The following is a 20,902-nucleotide window of genomic DNA, read 5'->3' on the forward strand; positions in this document are numbered from 1 at the left end:
CCTAGGGTGTTGTTAAGGAAAGTACTTTGGACTGTTACTACTCTTTCAGATCCTTTTCACATACATCCATTTGTTCTTGGTTCCTGTGCAGACTCTCTTGAAGCATTCATGCCTTCTTTGGACTGGGGCTGGGGACAGATTTGGCCATCCTTTGTGTATCTCAAAGTATTTTCAGGCTTCTTCATGTTTTGCAGATTCTTTAGGCAGGTGACAGAATAACTTTAATCTGTATCTTGGTTTCATTCCCTTCAGAGATACTCCTTGCTCCCATGTCTCCTGCCTGCTTCAAATTATTTCATGATCGACTAAACACCAGGGATTATAATGCACATATTTCACAAATATCAGTGTCTGAGTCTGAATTCCAATGTCAAAGAAAAAATGTCCTCATACCTCTTATGACAGTGTGATATTACATTGTATAGACTTCACTTGTATATATTCATTCATCAATAGTTGAGCATTTGGATTGTTTCCAATTTAGGCTACCAAAAGTAATGCTGCCACAGCTTTCATCATTTTGTTGTAAGATATTTTCTATATTTTTTGAACATATATAATGGTAGAATTATTGTATCACAAGGTAATAACTTTGTTCAACATTTTAGGGAACTATAAACCTGCATTGCAAAATTTCTCATATCTGAGGTGATGCCAGAATCAGATGAAAGTTTCTAGGCACAAGCTCTGTATTCTGGAGCCAGAGTTCAATACACAGTACTGCCTAATTCCCTGAGCACCACCTTCAACCTGGAACAACCCTGATCATCATTGTGTTGCACACAAACACACACTGCAGCATTTTACATAGTCACAAGCAAGATGTGCAGTTCTAATTTCTCCCACCATTATTTCTTTAAGGAAAACTTCCATTAGATGTGAAATAGTATCTTTTTGTGTGTTCATTTTGATTTTTCCTTATGACTGTTGATAGGGGGAATATACTCTTCCTATGTATATTTGCACATAAACACAGATTGTTGCCAAACTGATCTCACATTCCAACCAGCAGGGCTGGCCTCTGAAAATGAGACAAACTGAGGACTGTCAAGGCAGTTTTTCCTAAAGGATATTCTTTGAGAAGTTTGTTCTACAGCAGTTCTGAATAGCTAATATTTCCCCAATTTTGATTCAGCCTGAGCTTCTGTGCCAGTAGGAATTTTTGTGCTGCAGCCCCAACTCCTGTGCAGGTCTGATGCCCAGGACAGGCCCCACAATCCTCACAGCAGCAACCACCAACAGGGAGCACCCACAGAAGTCAGGCAACTCTAGAATCCAGACTTGACTTCTGCACATTCCTCAGTTTCCCTACCAGGACCATGGGTCACTGTTCCTGTTTAGTATGGAAACTTGCATGTATACTGTTATAATGCCTCTTACAACTGAGCTTTGAAATATGGAAGAGCTTTATTTTCAGGCAGTCATCTATTTGTCTTCTCCATTCACAGTAACTCTCAGTTGACAAAAAATAATACACTTGCTCCTATTTTTTTATTAGTGAGACTTTAGTTGAGTCTCTCAATATTCCTCCATGGACCCCAAGCACAGGGCAGGCAGATGACAGCTACACCCTCAGATTTTCTCTGCAAGTGCCAGGAGAGACTATCTTGACAACATTTTTGATCTTAAGCTTTCTTTTAATCTGCAGTTTCTTCAGTTTCCTTAAGAGGTCAATAGAGAGGATCTGAGTGATAGTACAGTGGGTAAGGTATTTGTTTTGCAGTTGCTGACCCGGGTTCAATTCCTGGCATCCCATATGGTACCCCGAGCACTGCCAGAAGGGATTCCTGAGTCAGAGCCGTAAGTAACCCATGAGCACTGCAGGGTGTGACCAAAAAAGCCAAAATTAATAATAATAAAGAGGCCAATAGATGAACTACTCCCTGGATAGAGTCACAGGATACAAAAATCAGAAAAAAGTAACAGGAAATTGTGTAGTGAAAATATTTTCAAAAACCTTAAAAAATGGTCTATGGGAGCTGGGTGAAATGACCCAAGAGTTGTGGCAACTGTTTAGGCCGGGTTAGTAACCCCGGGTGCCCCTGTCCCTGTAAGAGTCTTCACAGCAGCTGTGCATTGCTTTACCCTCCCCTAACTGGACTCCGATACCAGAGCAGAACTTTGTTTAATAAACTTTCATTACTCAGCATTGTCCTTGAGTCCAACCTATTTATTCCTCAGGACACCGACAGAGATACAGGAAACTTTCCCACACTGGGAATCTGTGAGCACTGAGAGCCGGGGGTGCTGTGGCTCCAGCTGAGAACATTCAGTAATGAGTCTTTAGTGGCTCCTGTGAAGTCCTGGAAGCTGCTGCTGCTGCTGCTGCTACAGCATTGGGATCTGCAGAGTAAGACTGAGAAACATCCTGAGACACAGAACACAACATATCAATGTAGAAAAAAATTCACAGGGACCAGGAAGTCTCCTAACTCCTAGGAGACTCAGGAGCAAATGTAGAGAGATCTGAAGTGAAAGTCAGAACATTGGCTCTTGGCGGTTTCCTGGGCGCATGGATGAGCTTCTGAGGTTTTTAATTTGTCACTTTTTTGGTGTTTTGTTGGTTTATTTGGTTGGTTATTACCAATGCTGACAATACTCAGAGATTATTCCTGGATTTTTGCTAAGGACTCACTCCTGGCAGTCCTAGGAAACCATAACAGATGTCAGGGATGAAACCGGGTTGGATGGTTGAGAGGCAAAGACCCTACAAGCTGTACTATGGCTCCTACATCATTACTTGGTTTTATTGATTACTCGGGAGTAAAGCCGTTGCTCTTATGAAGTCCCCACCCAATCAGAAGAAGGTGAACTTAATCATGTGGCAAACAGAACTTTGAACTGCACCGTAGTTTCTCTTGCGATTTTAATCTGTTCGAGTGAATCTCCTTGTGGAGTCCACAGTAAATTGAAGGTACTGAGGAGACTGACAACAAAAATGTGAGTTTTTGGATGTAAAAGTGATAATATAAGATCAAGGTTTGATCAGTGACCTTAAGCTCGTTTGAGTGTGTGTGTGTCTGTGTGTGTGTGTGTGAGAAAGAGACAGAGAGACAGACAGACAGTCAGACATAAAGTCAGACAGACAGAGACAGAGACAGAGATAGAAATAGACCCACTGGAAGGTGTGATTTACTCTAGCTCCTTATTGGCATCCCTCCATCTAACACCAAGAGGCACAGTCTCTTACCTTGATAATATTCTGGGATGTGAACATATTTTTGAAAATATTTTTTGAAATAAATACTCTATATTATAACTTCTCTATCATTTGATTGTAATCTAACATTTTTGAAAAGCTAATTTTGATGCTATTGTATGGATAAATATGTTGCAAATAACTTAGTGTCTGTATATACTTGTCTTTGTCAACTTTTAAATTACCCGTAAGAATAAGGATTTCACTGATATACCAAGAGTAGCACATCACATTTGGTGCAGTGTAATTAGAAGGAAAACAATTTTGATAAAAATATTATTATGTTATTTATATAAGCACACACACTCAAACTCTATCAACATTTTAAAACATTTTTTATTTTATATAGTAGTTCATATATCTTATTATGTTTAATATTCGAACACCAATTCTAGCACCATTAAACCTTCTCACCACCATATTTCATGTGTTTCCATCCCAAACCCCAAACCCTGCCCCAAAGCAGAGCCAAAATATTATGATATTTTCCTCTAAGTTTGCTTGCCTCCTACTTTGAATCCCATCAAATGTGGTGTGGTACTCTTGGAGTATGGGCAAGGTGTGTCCTGTGAGTGTTACATGGCAGCTAATATGGCCACTTCGTCCAGGAAAAGGTTCACTCCTGAGTGAGGCTCAGCCAAAGAATCTACCAAAATTTAATTTAATCTCTAATTCAGGAACTTAATGTGTCCAAGATGAGATACAACAATTTTTACACACTTTTTTTAAGGTAAACTTTCAGATATCTTTTATTCAATTATTCATAATAAGCAATATAAAATAAATTATTTAGCATCTGCCTTTAGGGCAGTCATGGGTTTTGGTGATAAAAGTCAAACTATTGGTGGTGGGAAAGTGTAAAGGTGGTAGGATTGGTTTTGAAATATTGAATGTAATCAATTGCTGTGAACAACTCTGAAAATAAAAAAAAATTAAGGCCATTTTCTATGGGGCATGTCATATATTATTATTTGAGTTTTCACTTCTTTAAAAATTAATGATGTTGATTTTTTCACATGTATCTGGAACTGTGTTTGAGAAGTATTTACACAGAAGTTTGCCTATGTTAAAAACTATTTAGTCTTATGTCTTTGAGAAGCATTTGCACAGGAATTTTGCTCATTTTCTAAACCTCTTTACTGAAGTGGTATATTGCATTTATGATTTGCATATATCAAACATCTTTGTCTCAGAGATGAGACCAACTTGGTACTAATGAATACCTTTCTTGACACGTGGTTAGAGGCTATAATAAAAATATTATTGTTTGGTTCAACATAAAATAATTTAATTATAAGGTAAGAGAAAGAAAGGATAGCATGTTCAGAGACATTACTGGGTCTGCTTGAGCAAATCGATGAATAATGGGAGGACAATGCTACAGTGCAGTGAGCTTCCACAGAGAATAAAGACCCCTGAATGACTTTGGGAAGGGATCATACTTGAATATTATCCAAATGCCTTGCTTAAATTTCTATGTCAAAGTAAGCATTGTCAGGTGTTGTAATAAGGGAAAAGTTTTGAACCTCTGGTGGTTTCATTACATTGCCATTGCCTTTTTGACCATGATTTTTGGCTTTGAACTAGGGCTTATTTTTGACTCTTCATTCAGGTATCACTCCTAGAGGGGCAAACTTCTTTAATTCATTTTAATCATAACTGGTGAAGGCATTTGATTATGTGAACTTCTTCGAAGTCTTACAATGTGGGTTCATTTTTTCTGAATCTTCAGAAACTCTGATCTAGGACCTACTCTTTTTCTCCCCTCAAATTAATAATCCTTCTCTCAGATCAGGGGGTAGTAGAGAATGGACCTTTATTACATAACATTGTGACTCTGGATGGATTTCCCTGGCTTCATTGAACTGATATTATTGTTCTTTGGATGTAGAGGTAGATAGAACACAGAAAAGAATTTTCATTAGTCATATATGAATTGACTGAATCTTCTTCATTTTCAGCCCTAATTCCTAAGTGTTGCTTCTTAATTACAAGCAATTAATTGGAAACAAAGTATTTGTGATGGTTAGGTAATTGGTAAATTATTTTTAAAGCTGCGTAATATTCTTTCTGTTCATCCGTAAATTGTGTGAGGAATAACACCTGGCTTCTCTCTCTCTCAGATTTGATCTAGGAAAAAATTCTGTATTTGTGGTCCATTCTATTCTGCACTGCCAGTTAGATCAGCACTCACAGCAAATAATAAATGAAATGCCTCTCATTACAATGAGACACTAAAAGGTAAAGGTAAAGGTAAAGGCCCTCCCGTTGATCGTCGATTTGCTCGAGCGGGCCCAGTAACGTCTCCATTGGAGACTTTTCTGTTACTGTGTTTGGCATATCGAATACTCTCGGTAGCTTGCCGGGCTCTCCGAGAGGGGCGGAGGAATCGAACTCGGGTTGGCCATGTTGGCCGCTTGTAAGGCGAACGCCCTACCGCTGTGCTATCGCTCCAGCCCAATATTTTAAATTTAATATAATCTAAAATTAATGACAAGGAAATCCCTCCAGAGTGACAATGTTATGTAATAGCTACCTTAAAGGTCCATTCTCTAATCCCCCCTGATCTGAGGGAAGGATTAATAATTTGAGGGATACTAATACTTGGGATTCTACTACTGTATTCAACACCCAATTCATGCTTTCAAAGTGTCAATCCAATCAGGCTCAGGTGACATGTCTTTTCATCACTTAGAGAAAAATCCCATTTGCTTGATCCCAACCTTTAGATTAAATATTAAAGATTTCCAGGAAAAGCCATGGCCTCGGGCACAGCTAAGACCATGAGGGAGGAAGCCACCTGCCCCATCTGCCTGGACCTGATGACTGAGCCAGTGATGATAGACTGTGGGCACATCTACTCCCATTCTTGCATATTAGGAAATATTGAGAACCAGCAACAGAAGTCACCGACACAAGGAACCTTTGAGTGTCCTTTATGTAGGGCACAGTTTCAGAGGGAGGGCATCCGGCCCAGTAAGCAACTAGGAAACCTCATTGACACCACTAAGAAGATGGAGCAGGAGCATCTGTGTGAAAAACACGAAAAGAAGCTCAGCCTGTTCTGTAAAGATGATGGTCAGCTCATCTGCTGGTGCTGTGAGCGGACACCACAGCACAAAGGGCACACCACCATCCTTGCTGAAGTTGCATGTCAAGAGCACAAGGTGAGTAGTGTCCAGAGTGCTTCACCAAGAACCTATTCCTCTTCTGCATCCATTGACCTGAAATGATTTAGTCTGTTAATTCTCTTTTTTGAAATGCCATGAGATACACGGTTTCAAAGTTCTTCATGATTAGGTTTCAGTCATACGATGTTCCAACACCAATTGCTTTTGCTAGTGTACATTTGCTGCCACTAATTCACCAGCTTCCCTCCTGATGCCTTCCCACCACTCCACCCCTCCAAAGTCTGACTCTATGCAGATATTCTTCTATTAGGATATGAATTATTCACTTTATCCAAGTCCGTCACCATGTATCCTTGAAAGTGTAATAACTAAACAAGTTTTAAAGTCTGTGATCTCCCCTGAGATATATAATGAAGAGTTGCCCAATTAGTAAACCTTTAATCAATTTTTTCTTCAGAAAATATTTCAGGAAGTTTTGAAATACCTGAGGGGTCAAGAAGTCAAAAATAAGGAATGGCAAAGAAACATAAGAGAGCAAATTACAAAAATTCAGGTAAGAATTTGAATTCATTGACCTCAAATATGTTAGCTCTAAAGATTAGACATATGGAAACATTAGGCAAAACAAAAGGATGTTTTAATCTCATTTATCTACACTAAATAGACAAACCCCAAATTATTCCTTTTAATACTCCTAGTTGGCTACAAGTATGAGAATTGAACTCCTGCTTATTGACCATTCAACAGTAATCGAAGAGGGGTCCGAATACCAGTTAAGAGAAGCAGAATTAGTTGTCTCCTTCCTTAGATTCATCTTGACTGGTTCACAAACTCTAAACATCTCAAAGTATTTTCTTGTTTGAAGTGTAGATCTACCACTCAGAATTTACCACAATGCAGGGTCTTGCCTATCAATTTCCATGCTCTGAAAAGAATCATTGTGAGGAATAGGATATCTGCAGGTGGAATTCATATTTGAAAAAATGCTGAGGATGAGCAGAAAATGGTGCAGCAGCGTCTACAATTGCAAAATTAAGTCTATTTCTGCATTTACCAGACTGCTCAGAAGAGAAGCTCAGAGATTTTCTGGAACATTGATGTAATCCAAAAGCCCATACTCAAATTTAACAGGGCTTATAACGATGTCTTTTTGAACATCTGCCCTGATCTCTTCGTGTAAATTTTTAATTTTTTCTGACAGAGTATACTTCCTCCTCCCTCAATTTAACAGTCATGGGTGGCATAACAAAAGTTCCAAGTAGAATGTACAGAAACCCAAATCTGGAGAGAAACTTCCTGTTTCCTATAAGTTCTTTTAAATTGTACACGAATGAAACTACTATACTTTGATTTTTTTCATCTAAAAATAAATATTTCCCTGTGTTTGGAATATGCCTTCTTCACTGTAGTCTGAAAATCTGGATGAAAGAGATTTTATCAAGTGGAGCTTTAAGATATTGCACATGATACTATACATGGAGGAGCAATCTTATATATGGAGACTGGAGAATAAAGAACAGCAAATTCTGAAGAGACTGCAGGAGAATGAAGCCCAGCTGGAGATGCAAAGCCAGGAACTAAAAAAACGCATCCTGGAACTGGAGAGGAAATATCAGGGCTCAGCCCAGGAGTTACTGCAGGTGAGACTGTGCACGTGGAGAAATGGATGAAGGCATCAGTTCCTGGGCTTTCAGAGGAAATGGGGAAGAATTTGGACAACTGGCCTGCTGCCTTGTTTCTTAAAAGTGCACACAAGTGTGGAGAATTAAAATGAATATTTACTTTTACATACATATGCCTGTATAAGGGTGTCCTTTGTTAATCTGTAGAGTGTCATTTTGCAAATCACAAAAAGAGGCCCCTTGGATAGATATGGAAGTTCTAGGAAACCACAGGAGAACTTTGCTAGGAATCTGTTAGCCTCAGTGTAATTTGCTGAGATATCTGTTGTGAAATGATCTCCTTAAAGATATTCCTGTCAATACTTGGGGGCTAAAAACCTGTCACTAAAATGATTGATAAATTTTCCCTTTCATTTGTTCCTCTATCTTGTTCAAACAGATACTAGGGGCCCTGGTTTTAGCTATAGTAAGGATATAATAAGGATATTAACTGGCAGGCTACCTAAAGTAACCTGCCCACACGGCAGAGTCTGGCAAACTCCCCGTGGCGTACCCAATATGCCAAATACCAGTAATAATGATGGGTCTCAATCTCCTAACTCTGAAAGAGCCTTGAATATGGCACTTTTTAAAAAATCTCAGGGCTAGGACGAAGGAGACGTTACTGGGGCCTGCTCGAGGCAATCGACGAATAACAGGATGGTCGTGATCATGATTGTGAAGAATATTGCACACTGTGATAAGTGCCTGAAGATCCTTATTCTGTTTTCACAAAGGATGGAGGTGGCACAAAAAAACCTTTGACCTCAGTGCAAACCTGCTGCCACCACATAAGCGAGTCCATCTCCTGGGCTCTACATGAATTTGTCTGTAAGGAGCTTTGTGACAAACAGTGTCTACTCTGACCCTTTCAGAAGAAATTCGGTCGTTTATTGCAAAAAGTGCTTATTGAGCAAGTTTGAGACAATTCTTGATCTTCCTACAAACAGTTCACAGGTTATGTGGTTGTACAAGTAATAACTCCTCATGTTGCCAAAGTAAGAAACATACTCTGGTTGATCAGATACTGTCATGGTATTATCCGGGGCCAGTGTTTCTCTCAGACTTTGTGCATGTACTGATGAAGGTAAACAAGGGTGGAGAGTTTGAATATAAATGGTCTATCACTGGGCTTATAACTGCTATTCTGTGGAATGATATGCAGACAGGTGTTGAATCAAAGGAGTTAAAAGGCTGAAGAATGCTGTGCTAGTAAACTGGGTTGGGAATAGTGCCCTGGGAATTCATTAATTCATAGAAGTAGAATGATTGCATTTACTCCTTGATATAATTATAGAGAAATATCCACCCAACAAAGTTCTATGAAATGCTAATTTTCCATACCAACATCTATCTTTCTTGCTGAATAGGATGTGGGAGACACTTTAGACAGGTGAGTGCTCTTTGAATTCAGGAGGGAAGGAGAGTAGCTCTATGGAATCCAATGGAATATCGCTCTGATGAAATTTCTGGACTCTTCTTCCCTAGAATTTCTGCTATGGTGTTAAATGAACCGGAGGATGTCTCATTGGATATTCACACTATTTCTAAATTTTATGGCGTTTCCTATCAATTGAAAAAAATGTTTGAGACTGATCATGGTATGTCACATCCAAAATTCCAAAAATATTGCAGGTGGCAGGAATACTGGGCAACATACTTTGTTGCTCTTCCCTGGGCAGGTTCTAGATAGAATATTGTTTTTCTTGATTGTTCTTCAGCTCTTTCTTTCCAATTCTCTAGTGATGTCTTCCAGGTAAATAACCTCTATATCTGTCCTATATTAAAAATAATAATAACACTTCACCCTTAGTTCACTGTGCCAAATTTTAAATAATCATCTATTACACAATACATAGAGAAAGGAGTTTAGGATAATAATGATTATGTTTATGTCATTCAATTCCCAGACAACTGTAGAAAGGTAAGTGAAGACTGACTGTGCTGCCAGTGGTTTTAGGGCTAGACTAGGTAACACAATAAATGTTTGAACCATTTGAAAAACAATTGCTACCTAGTCAAAAACTTGCTGCTTGTTTCTACATTATTATTTTCATGATTGTTTTATTTCCATAGTAACCTACAATTAAATTTTCCTTAAAAATTCTGAAAACAAATAGATTTTTATGATTTGTTAGACTATAAAATAAGAACAGTGACACTGTCACTCTCCTCCCGTTATTCATCTATTAGCTCAAGCGGGCCCACTAATGTCTCCATTGTGACAATTGTTACTGCGTTTGGCATATTGAATACGTCATGGGTAGCTTGCCAGGCTTTGCCCTGTGGGAGAGATACTCTCGCTAGCTTTCCAGGTTCTCGGAGAGGGCGGAGGAATCAAACTCAGGTCGATCATGTTGGCCGCTTGCAAGGCAAATACACTACCCACTGTGCTATCGCTCCAGCTCATAAAATAAGAATCACTCTGAAAAATTGTGTTTTTAATTTAATCAAAATGTAGTCGTTACAAATAATGCAGTGTCAGTCCTGAACATAGTATCACAATTCGAGTGTTTGCCTTGTATGCAACCAACCCGGGCAAGATCTCTGGCATCTGATATGGTCCGTGAGTTTTCTAGGTTTGGTCACTAAGTGCAGAGCTAGGAGTAAGTCCTGAGCACAGTCAGATGAGGCATCAACCTCCTCCCTTCCCCAAATGAAAACACAGTATCTCACAAATTTCAGTAAAATGACCACAGCTCAGCAGAATAGAACTGGAGTCTAACAAATTTTCAATAAACATGACTGCGGGGTCAGACTTTCATCTGGAAACTAACACAATCCACTTCCAAGCACTTTCTGATTGTTGGTAGAGTTCACTTCTTGATGCATGTAGGACTTCGGGCACTAGCTCTTTTCTAGTTGCAGATTCCAGGCTGGATGCCTCCCTATGTTTCCTGAAGAAAACTCTCAAATGTTTGTGCATGAGAGTCCCTACATGGCCAATTGTTTCTTCAAAGTGAGCTCAAAAAGCAATAGTCTTTAGGATGAATCTTTAACACTGCTACAATAAACTATAATAAAAAACATGAAACCCATTATTTTTACTATATAAGTTCACTGTAAATTGTAAATGATAGGTCTCTGACCCTGAAAGTTATTATACAAAGTTTGAAACAGAGGGGGATTATTTACAGTCATGATTGATCTGAGAGCCTCAGTGACCAAAACTAAATTGCTCTGATTGGACAGTATTTATTTATTTCACTTAGTTTAGTTGTAGGTGTGCTGATGGAATGAGCACTGATTTATCACTGGGTGTGTCCACATGCTTAGAGTTAGAGACATTGCTTTGCATTGATGACAAGAAAAACTATTCTGAATTCAGATAGGCTTCACTCCACATGTTTCACGAAAGAAAATTTCATATTTCTATACTCTAAGAGCATTATGGAACAACTGGGATGGTGATGTAAGCAATTGCTATTTAGGTGAGGTAAAGCTTCTTATAAGTCAGATCTCCTCACCTACAAAATGAGTTGCATCCTGTTAAGAGTGTCTCTGCAGATACCGTTGTTCTCCATTACTTTAACCATTGTTGAATCAGATCTCTTGGTGACAACATTGTACCCTTTCTCTAGCTGAGATGAAACCATTCTATTATTTTCATTGTACATTATCATTTTGTTTTAAATATTGATTTTTTTCTAAAATAGATTATTTTTTTCCACTTCTGGCTGTGAATTCAGGGATCACTGCTGGAGGAGTTCAGGAACCCTTTTGAGATTCAGGGATTAAATCCAGGTCATCCACTTGCAAAAGCATCCTAATCACTGTACTATACCTACAGTACTGGTTATAAATATTTATATAATACTTATAGAAGTAAAATATTTGATGTACTACTTCAATTATTGTGCTTACATATTTATTCTGTGCATTTTACTTATTTTTAAGATTCTATGTTACTCATTGTTATTTTGAGTGCTGTCAATTATAGGATTGCAAGTTTTCAACATTTCACATCTACACCCTCCACCAAAATGTCCATTTCCTCCACCATTCCCTGCTTTACCATAGTACTGTCTTAAAACACCATATGTCCATATTTCCACCAAGGTAAGCGTGGTATGTAGCTCAGTTCACAGATTTAGTTATTTTTGCCCATTTTATATTATTTCCTTACAAAGTTTCTTTATATCCCATAAATGAGAGGTATTATTCTGTCTGTCTTACACTTTCTACTGACTTCACTCTATGAAAATTGTATATTTAACTCTTATAACTGAGTAGTATTTTCATGTGTATATACACATTACTTTCTTTATCAGTTATCTGATCTTGGAAACGGGTTGTTTTCATTACTGTTATTACTGCTGTAATGAACATAGGAGTGCAGATGAATTTTTCAATAGAAATTTGGGGACTCTTGAGGTAGATGCCCAGAAGTGTAATGACTGTGCCATATAAAAACTCAATTTTATTTTTGAATATTTTTCCATTTACTAAAAAGGTTACTGTTACTGTGTTTGGCATATCGAATACTCTCGGTGAACCAAGCATGTTGCCCAGCAACAGTGATTGAAGCTTTTTTTGTCCACATCAGACCAATAGTGCTGTTTTTTCTCACAGGTGTGAAATAATATTTCATTGCTATTTTGATATGAATTTTCCTGATAGTATATGATGGAGAACATTTTTGATATCCTTATTGGCTATCTGCATGTCTTCAATGAGGAAGAATCTGTACCTTTGTTTGTCCCCCTTTTTTGGTTTTCTTTCTTTTTTTTCTTTTTTCTTTTTCACTTTTTAGCTTTTTTAAAATTTTATTGAATCACCGTGAGATAATTACAAGCTTTCATGCTTGGGTTACAATTACTCAATGATCAATCTCTTCTCCTTCCATCGGAGCACATTACCCACCACCAATATTCCCGGTATACCCACCTACCCTCACCCTTTCCCACCCACCCCCTGCATCCATGGCTTAAAATAATCCCCATAGTCTTTCTCTGCTTTGGGGTATTATGGTTTGCAGTACAGAGACTGAGAAGTTATCATTTTTGGTCCTTTATCTACTTTCAGTACACATCTCCCATCCTGACCAGTTTCTCAAGCCATCATTTTCTTTTAAACTTTTATTAGTGAAACACAATGAGGTACAGTTGTAGACGTACAAATATTTGTGCTTGGATTTCAGTTATACAATGATTGAGTACACATCCCTCACCAGTGCTCATTCTCCACCACCACTGATGAGTATCCCTCCAATCCCCCTTCCCCACTCCCACCCCACATCTGTGGCAGGGCATTCCCTTTTGTTCTCTCTCTCCTTTTGGGTGCTGTGGTTTGCAAAAGAGGCATTGAGTGCCAATCATGTTCGAACTATAGTGTACTTTCAGTATGCATCTCTCATCCTGGGAGGATCCTCCCAACACCCTTTACTTGGTACTCCCTTCTCTATCTGAGCTGCCTTTTCCCCTAGCATGTGTGGCTGGCCTCCGAGCTATGGAGTGAACCTCTTGGTACTTATTTCAGCTATTCTTGGATGTTAGTCTCCTATTTTGTTACTTTATATTTCCCAGATGAATGCAATCTTTCTATGTCCGTCACTCTCTTTCTGACTCATTTTGCTTATCATGATACTTTTCATGTAGTACCACATTATCACACTCAGCTCCTGGGAGAGAACAAGGCAGAGTCTCCTACCCTGTGCCTGACTGTCTCCACCAGGGCCCAACAGCTGAAGACCACCGGGGCCCAGCCAAGGCCATGCTGGGACCACTCTCCACACACTTGGATGAGGCTCACGCATAAAAGAACTGGCAGAGGAACCCAGGTGTGTGGGACCCGGGGCTGAGATCTCCAAGCCTGCATGGTTTGGGACTGGACCTGCCAGTAACTAGACAGTTACACCCACCAACTGCCGTGTAACTCCAACAACGGCCAGGATCCAGAGATTATCACACTCAGCTCCCGGAAGCGACATCTTATCATCTCATTCCTACTTTGGACAAACTGGCAGGCTACCAAATGTAACCTGCCCACATGGCAGAGTCTGGCAAACTCCCCGTGGTATACCCAATATGCCAAATACCAGTAACAATGATGGGTCTCATTCTCCTAACCCTGAAAAAGCCTTGAATATGGCACTTTAAAAAAAAAAATCTTAGGGCTAGGACGAAGAAGACGTTACTGGCACCTGCTCGAGGCAATTGACGAACAACAGGGTGGTTGTGATCGTGATCGTGACCACTTAGCATGATACTTTTCATGTAGTACCACTTGTATGTAAATTTCATGACTTCATCTTTTCTAACAGCTGCATAGTACTCCATTGTGTAGATGTATCAAAGTTTCTTTAACCCGTTCTCGGGCACTCGAGTTTTTTCCAGATTTTGACTATTTTGAACAGTGCAGCAATGAACATAGAAATGCAGATGTCATTTCGACTGTACTTTTTTTTTTTGCTTCTCTCGGATGTATTCCCAGGAGTGGTCAAATGGGAGCTCAGTTTCTAATTTTTTGAGAGTTGTCCATACTGTTTTCCAAAAGGACTGAACCAGTCGGCATTCCCACCAGCAGTGAATGCGGGTCCCTTTCTAGCCACATTCGCACCAACACTGGTTGCTTTTGTTCTTTTGGATGTGGGTCAGTATCTGTGGTGTGAGATGATATCTTATTGTTGTTATGATGTGCATCTCTCTGATAATTAGTATTGTGGAGCATTTTCTCATGTGCCTTTTAGCCACTTGGATTTCTTCCTTGGGAAAGTTTCTGTTCATTTGATCACCCCATTTTTTGATGGGGTTAGATGTTTTCTTCTTGTAGAGTTTAACCAGTGCTTTGTATATCCTTGATATCAAACCTTTATCAGGTAAATATCCTTTCCCATTCTGTAGATTGTCTTTGTATTCTGGTCACTGTATACTTTGAGGTACAGAAGCTTCTTAATTTAAGATAGTCCCATTTGTTTATCTCCGTTTCCACTTTGTTGGTCTGTGGAGTGTTGTCTTTGAAGATACCGTTAGCCTCAATATCGTGAAGGGTTTTGCGGACCTTGTCTTCAATGTACCTTATGGATTTTGGCCTGATGTTGAGATCTTTTATCCATTTTGATCTGACTTTTGTGCATGGTATTAAGTCAAGGTCTAAGCCCATTTTTTTTCATGTGGTTGTCCAGTTATGCCAGCACCATTTGTTGAAAAAGCTTTCCTTGTTCCACTTCACATAACTTGCTTCATATCAAAGATTAGATGTTCATATATTTGGGGTTGTGTGTACTGATTTTCCACCATGTTCTGTTTGTCTGTGGCCCTGCCTTTGTTCCAGTACAATGCTGCTTTAATTATTACCGCATTGTAGTAAAGTTTGAGGTTGGGGATGCCAATGCCTCCCCATGTCTTTTCCCCAAGAATTGCTTTAGCTATTCATGGGTTTTTGATGTTCCATATGAATTTCAGGAGTATTTGATCTATTTCTTTAAAGAATTTCATGAGTATCCTCATTGGGATCGCATTGATTCTGTATAAGCTTTGGTGAATATTGCCATTTTGACGATGTTGATTCTTCTTACCCATGAGCAGAGGATATGGTTCTATTTCCTCGTGTCCTCTTTTATTTCATGGTGTAGCGTTGTGTAGTTTTCACTATAGAAGCCCTTTACCTCTTAGGTTAGGCTGATTCCAAGGTATTTGATTTTCTGGGGCACAATTGTGAATGGCTTTATGTTTTTCATGTCACTTTCCTCTCTCTCATTATTTGCATATAGGAAGGCCATGGGATTTTGGGCGTTCATTTTATAGCCTGCACTTTACTGTACAAGTCTATTGTTTCTAGGAGTTTTTTGGTGGAGGATTTAAGATTCCCGAGATATAAGTATGATATCATCTGAGAATAATGAGAGCTTGATTTCTTCCTTTCCTATATGGATGCCCTTAATGTCTTTTTCTTGCCTAATCGCTATTGCAGTTACTTCCAGTACAATGTTAAACAGAAGTGGCGATAGTGGGCATCCTTGTATTGTCCCTGATCTTAGAGGAAAGGCCCTTAGTTTTTCCCCATTGAGGATAATACTTGCCATGGGTTTGTCATAGATGGCTTTGACTATCTTGAGGAAACTTCCTTCAAAAACCCATTTTGGTGAGGGTTTTCACGATAAACAGGTGCTGAATCTTGTCAAAAGCTTTCTCTGCATCTATTGATATGATCATATGGTTTTTATCTTTACTTTTGCTGATATGATGGATTATGTTGATTGATTTCCGAATGTTAGACCATCCTTGCATCCCCTGGATGAATCCCACTGGTCGTGCTGTATGATATTTTTGATGAGTTGTTGGATTCTATTTGCTAATATTTTGTTGAGGATCTTCGCATCCATGATCATCAGAGATATTGACCTATAGTTTTATTTGTTGGTGGTGTCTATGATATATGTGCCTCATAGAAGCTGTTTGGGAGAGTTCCTGTTTTTTCAATTTTTCAATTTCCTGGTAAAGCTTGAGGAGAACTGGCAACAAGTCTTCTTTAAATGTTTGGAAGATTCATTAGTGAACCCATCTGGGTCCGGGCTTTTGTTTTTGGGAAGACTTTTGATTATGGTTTCAATTTCCTTGATATGAATGGGTCTATTCAGGTATCCCAAGTCTTCTTGGTTCAATCTTGGGAGATGATAGGAATCCAGGATTTTATCCATTTCTTCTAAGTTTTTTTGTTTCGTGGCATACAGACTCTCAAAGAAGTCTCTTATGATCTTTTGAATTTCAATGGTTTCTGTTGTGATGTCCCCTTTTTCATTTCTGATTCAGTTTTTTAGCGTTTTTTCTCTTTCTTTGTGAGTCTTGCTAGTGGTTTATAAATCATGGTTTTTTTTTTCTCAAAGAACCAATTCTTGGTTGCATTGACCTTTCGGATTGTTTTTTTTTGGTTTCCATGTAGCTAGCTTGTGCTCTAAGTTTTATTATTTCTTTCATTTGGCCAAGTTTCATTTCTTTTGTTGGTCTTTTGCTAAGATCTTGAGCTGTGAGGTCAAGTTATCTACGTAGCCTTTTCTTCCTTCCTTAGGAATGCTTGCAAAGCTATAAATTCTCCTCTTAACACGGATTTAACTGTTTCCCATAGGTTCTGGTAACTTGTGTCTTCATTCTCATTTGTTTCCAGGTATCTTTTTATTTCGACCCTGTATTCCTTCCTGATCCTCTCGTTGTTCAACATTGACCATTTGGGGGTATATTTATTCTTGGTACATGATCTTGTACTAATCCTTATGGTTCACGCGAAATCAAAGAGTATACTTAAAGTTGCTGAGTAGATACTTTAAGTTACTGAGTGCCCATGTGTCCTAAGGCCCCAATGAAATCTTGTGTGCCAATAACCATGATTTTAAATAACTGTCTTTCCCCATTCTGATACTGTGTCAGTGTAATTTGGAAATATTGGTAGGGGTTAGGAGAAGAGAGTAAGGAAAAATATCAAATATAGTCATCTGTTCTTTTGCTGGTATTACTGTGAGAAAGACAGAAATAATATTGACTAAGAACAGAAGAGTACTTACAGCCTTAGAAGGATATTGCTGATATTACCACATATTTCACAATGGCACTTAATGATAGTTCTACCTAGTTTCAATCATATATTAGCTTTCCAATCTTCCCCACCATTCTTTGTGACAGACATTATTTCTATTTTACTTTTTATAATGACTTTTGATAAAATGACTATAAAGGCTGTCAGAAACAAATTTTTCTTTTAAGCATTGGCTGATCATATTTGGAATATACTGAGTACTAAGTATGAAGTAATATGTCATTTTGTTTTCTATGGTTTTTAATTAATTTATTTTTTGCAGTTAAAGTTACTATAGATCCAGATACAGCTCACAATAACCTACTTGTGAATGAGGATGATAAAATGGTGACTGGTGGATCACCCCAACTGAAGCATGAGACTCCTGCTAGGTTTAAAGACTTGCCCTGTGTCCTGGGAAATGAGACCTTCACTTCTGGAAAATATTACTTTGAAATATGTTTTCAAGAAGGATCTGAGTGTGATGTCGGAGTTTGTCTGGAAAATGTACCAAGAGAAAATGACATGAGACGGGATCCTGAGTCTGGATTCTGGGCCATCAGATATTCCAAAGATGTTGACTATGTAGCTCTTACATCTCCCCTAACTCCTTTAAATCTGCAGAATGTTCACAGTATAGGGGTTTTTGTTGACTACGAGGTTGGACTTGTCTCCTTTTATGACTTGGCAACTACCTCCCACATCTTCACTTTTCCAAAGACCTCTTTCTCTGAACCCATAAGGCCTTATTTCTGTATTGGTGAAGATTCTGATCTGTACACATAGTCAGCATACTTTTTAAAAAAATTGTAAAAAGAGGTTTGTGAGATTTGTTAAAAAAAATGCACAATATCCTTACCCCAGTATTCAGTTCAAAGGAAAAGGATTCAAATTTTATGACTGTAGAAATTGTGGTTGCTTTCTTCAGTTTTTCCCATACCTAGCCAGATGCTGAGCTTAGTGTATATCTAATGATTGGCATTAAATGAATGATTATAAAGACTCTAATCAAGTAGCACATACAATTGTTCTCTCTAAAGCACCAATGATTTAGAGGGAAGTTACTTAGTTACAAAGAACATACACTGTCCTGTTTTCCTCTTTTCAGTGGATTCAATTTTATGAAATTAACATTGACCTAGGTCAAGTCCCACCAGTGATTTCTTCTTAGTTAACAAAAACCTTTCCATTGAGCATGAAAGTGCTGAAACTATTACCATTCAATGTCCCTTGCAATGTCTTGTGCAAATGTTGGGAAAATACAGTCAGAACTAAAAACCCATTTAATCCCAGATCCTCGGACAGGTTTATATGTCACACAAGAGTAAATACAAACTCGGGTAAAAAAATAAAGATTATAGAATTTTATAGAGACAGTATTCACTTAAGAACAAAGTATAGAGATTGCACTCACTTGTGGAATATAAGCAAGACATAGTATGCGACTAATACCCAAGTACAGGAGAAATGAGGGCCAGGGTAATAATGTATGGTTGGAAATTGCCATGAGTGTGTGTGGGATTGTGGTGTTTGGGGAGCTGGGAGGATGTTAGGACAGAGAAGAGACCACTGTGAGAGTTGGAGATGTTCACTCTGGACACAAAAAAGTACTGATAACCTTTAAGTATCGTTATTGTAAACAATAAGGCCCAAAAGGAAAGAGAGAGGAAAACTGAGAGAGAGAGAGAGAGAGAGAGAGAAACAGTAAAAGTGACTGCTGTCGAGGAAAGCTGGGTGGAGGGGCAATGGCCGTATGGCAGGATGAAAACTTGGGCACACTGGAGGTACGAAATGTGCACTGGTGAAGGTCCAGGAGTTGGGACATTGTATGACTGACACCAATCATGAATAATTTTATAACTGTGTATCTTAAGGTCATTCAACAAAAAAGAAAAGAGTCATAGTGTACATGTATGCTAAGAATGAATATCTCTGTTCCTAAGAAAGACAATTTGATCAAAGTAACTGTACACAATCTGAATCAAAGTGGAGCATTAAAGTAGAAAAAATTATTTGTATTCAATTTCTAATTTTTATGGTTGTGTATTCACAATGTGGGCTGATGACTATTCCAGTGGCCAAAAGAGCCACTTCCCAGGTCTCCACAACAGAACAACAAAAATACAGGGGACCACAGACTGATGTAAATTTATGCACAGTAAAATGTAAATTCACAGGGAAGATAGAAAAGCAAGTCATTCACTACCAGAACAAAGTCCAGAATCACCAGAAGTTTTCACTTAGTTACTAACACAAAGGAAAGGTTAAAGAGAAACTCAGGAGATTAAAGGTGTTCACAGGAGCATTGTCTTCTTCTCTGGAGGTGGAAATTGGGCAATTCCTTGATGAAGCCTAAAACACTGAGGATTAAAATCCAACAGTTACAGAAATTGGGTGAATTAATAAGGATCAGAGTTGTAGATGAAGAATATTTTTTTTGACAGGGCTGGGGTAGGGTTGGGCCCACATGCAACTGTGTTCCTGGTTCTACCTCAGGGATCAACCTGTCATTGATTGGGGACACATATGTGGGACTGGGTTCCACATGCTGCTGGGCTGCATAGAGGGCAGTCACTGACCTACTGTACCCGGTGACTGTTCAACCTTCAATGTAGCCTTGGTCTCAAGGATCACACTGGCTGACCTAGAAAATTTCGTGTCTCATGTGGAAGTGTAAACTGAGCCTTTCTCTCAGCCAAGATGTTGGGAATGGCAGGGGGGTCCAGCAAAGACACCAACCTGCTTTGTCTCTTCCCAACTTACTCTGTCAACTTAAAGAAAGCTCTTCTGCATTTGACATAAAAGAATAAACTGGAATTATTTTAGAATTTTCAGGACTGCCAAAAAGAAGGAGACAGAGTTCTTTTCCTGCACTCTGTCAGGCCTAGTTGAAGGATCAAAGAGAAAGGTTCTCTCCTGAAACGCTTCTAAATGTTTTCAATCTTTATCCCTTCCCATGCCCATTATTTGTCTGTCCATCGATTGGCAAGTTTTAAAATTATTTTCTAAAATAATAAAACTATTTTCTAAATGAATTGCATGTCATGGTGCCTCTCTCTTTCTCCCTCCACCCTCCCCACTGTATCACGGTATCACTATCAACTCATTGTTCGATTGCCTTGTGCAGGCACCAGTAACGTCTCCATTGGTCTTAGCCCAGAGATTTTAGCAAGTGCCACATTGGAGGCTCTTTCATCGCCAAGGGAATGAAACCCATCATTGTCACTGGATTTTGGCATATATATAATATGCCATGGGGAGCTTGCCAGACTCTGCCGTGTGGGCAGGGTACTCTCAGTAGCCTGCTGGGTTTTCTGAGAGCAAGAACTAGACACTTCTGGGAGCTGGGTTTTATAGTCTCTGGGTTTTGACCATTGATGAGATTACTTCACTCACTGGGGGCA

General features: G+C 38.8%; 1 protein-coding gene across 1 annotated transcript; it reads left to right on the forward strand.

Moving 5' to 3' along the window:
- Nucleotides 1-5,958: 5,958 nt before the first annotated feature.
- Nucleotides 5,959-18,284, forward strand: LOC130040126 (E3 ubiquitin-protein ligase TRIM38-like). The gene is made up of 7 exons (XM_056132144.1): nt 5,959-6,366; nt 6,788-6,883; nt 7,740-7,970; nt 9,362-9,384; nt 9,480-9,592; nt 17,055-17,060; nt 17,782-18,284. Exons 1-7 carry the CDS (start codon nt 5,959-5,961, stop codon nt 18,282-18,284), a joined length of 1,380 nt encoding a protein of 459 aa, XP_055988119.1.
- Nucleotides 18,285-20,902: the final 2,618 nt, after the last annotated feature.

Source organism: Sorex fumeus, unplaced genomic scaffold (assembly GCF_029834395.1).
Source record: "Sorex fumeus unplaced genomic scaffold, SorFum_2.1 ptg000094l, whole genome shotgun sequence".
NCBI classification, from domain to species: Eukaryota; Metazoa; Chordata; class Mammalia; order Eulipotyphla; family Soricidae; genus Sorex; species Sorex fumeus.

What these genes read in the sequence shown, in the direction of transcription:
- LOC130040126 (XM_056132144.1), top strand. Translation starts at nt 5,959, where the DNA reads ATGGCCTCGGGCACAGCTAAGACCATGAGGGAGGAAGCCACCTGCCCC. An exon ending in AGCAAATTACAAAAATTCAG is followed by an intron (nt 6,884 to 7,739) that starts GTAAGAATTTGA and finishes TCTTCACTGTAG; the next exon opens with TCTGAAAATCTGGATGAAAG. An exon ending in GTGGGAGACACTTTAGACAG is followed by an intron (nt 9,385 to 9,479) that starts GTGAGTGCTCTT and finishes CTTCTTCCCTAG; the next exon opens with AATTTCTGCTATGGTGTTAA.